Raw genomic sequence first — 936 nt, forward strand, 5'->3', positions numbered from 1 at the left:
CCGAGCCTCGGGAAGCGTGCCGCGTACCTTTCCTTGGCCTCGGCGGCCCGGTCTCTTTGCCTCCGGTTCTTAAACCAGTTGCTGACCTGGGTCGTGGTGAGGCCAGTGGCCTCGGCCAGCTCCCGCTTCTCCCGCGGCGAGGGGTAGGGGTTGTGCGCGTACCACTCCCGCAGCACTCCCCGCGACTTCTCTTTGAAGCAGTAGCTGGTCTCCTCGCCGTCCCAAATGGTGCGCGGTAGCGGGAATTTTCGGCGCACACGATATTTGCCCACGGCGCCCAGGGGTCGCCCGCGAAGCTTCTCGGCCTCTACGTAGTGCGCTTTCAGCCACAGTTGCTGCAGCTTGGGATGGTTGTGAGGCGAGAACTGGTGGCTCTCCAGGATCTTGTAGAGCTCGCGGAAGTTGCCGCGGTGGAAGGCGACCACCGCCTTGGCTTTGAGCACGCTCTCGTTCTTGTGCAGGTGGTCGCAGGCAGGCAGCGACCACAGGAACCTGCCCAGGCGCTCCAGGTTCCCACCCTGCTGCAGGACCTCGCACACGCAAGCCACTTGCTCCTGTGTGAAACCGAACGACGGTAGCATCGACATGGTTGGGGCCTGCCGGGGTGCAGCGCCCGGGCGCACGCGTAGGGAAGCCGAGCCGAAAAGCTGGGGGCGGCGGCCGCGGGGAAGGGGGTGCGGCTGCTCCTCACCCCCTCCCTAGGCTTTGCGTCGGCCGAAAAGCGAGTCGGAACTTGGTGGTGGTGGCCGAGGAAGAGGTCCTCCTGAAGGAGGAGCGAGGGCGCGCTGGACACCGAGCGTGGGCACACTCCGCAGTCTTTCGGGCCTCGCTGGCTCCGGCCCGCAGCCCGGGGGATGCAGCTCGTTGCCCTGGAACTTGGTTTCTGTTCTCCCCGCAGCGGCCTTAAAGCACGCAGCGCCCCCGGCGCGCTGATTG

The 936-nt window shown here is 66.3% G+C and overlaps 1 protein-coding gene across 1 annotated transcript in view; it reads right to left on the minus strand.

Annotated features, from left to right (window-relative positions):
- The window catches only part of Six1 (SIX homeobox 1), a 4,528-nt gene extending 3,633 nt beyond the window's left edge, over positions 1–895 (minus strand). Inside the window, exon 1 of the mRNA XM_010605740.2 lies at positions 28–895. Within this exon, the coding sequence (XP_010604042.1) occupies positions 28–587 (560 nt within the window). The 5' untranslated portion in view covers positions 588–895. The remainder of the gene's footprint in view (positions 1–27) is intronic.
- Positions 896–936: the final 41 nt, after the last annotated feature.

This window comes from Fukomys damarensis, unplaced genomic scaffold (assembly GCF_012274545.1).
Source record: "Fukomys damarensis isolate Sample0158 unplaced genomic scaffold, DMR_v1.0_HiC HiC_scaffold_21, whole genome shotgun sequence".
Lineage (NCBI taxonomy): Eukaryota > Metazoa > Chordata > Mammalia > Rodentia > Bathyergidae > Fukomys > Fukomys damarensis.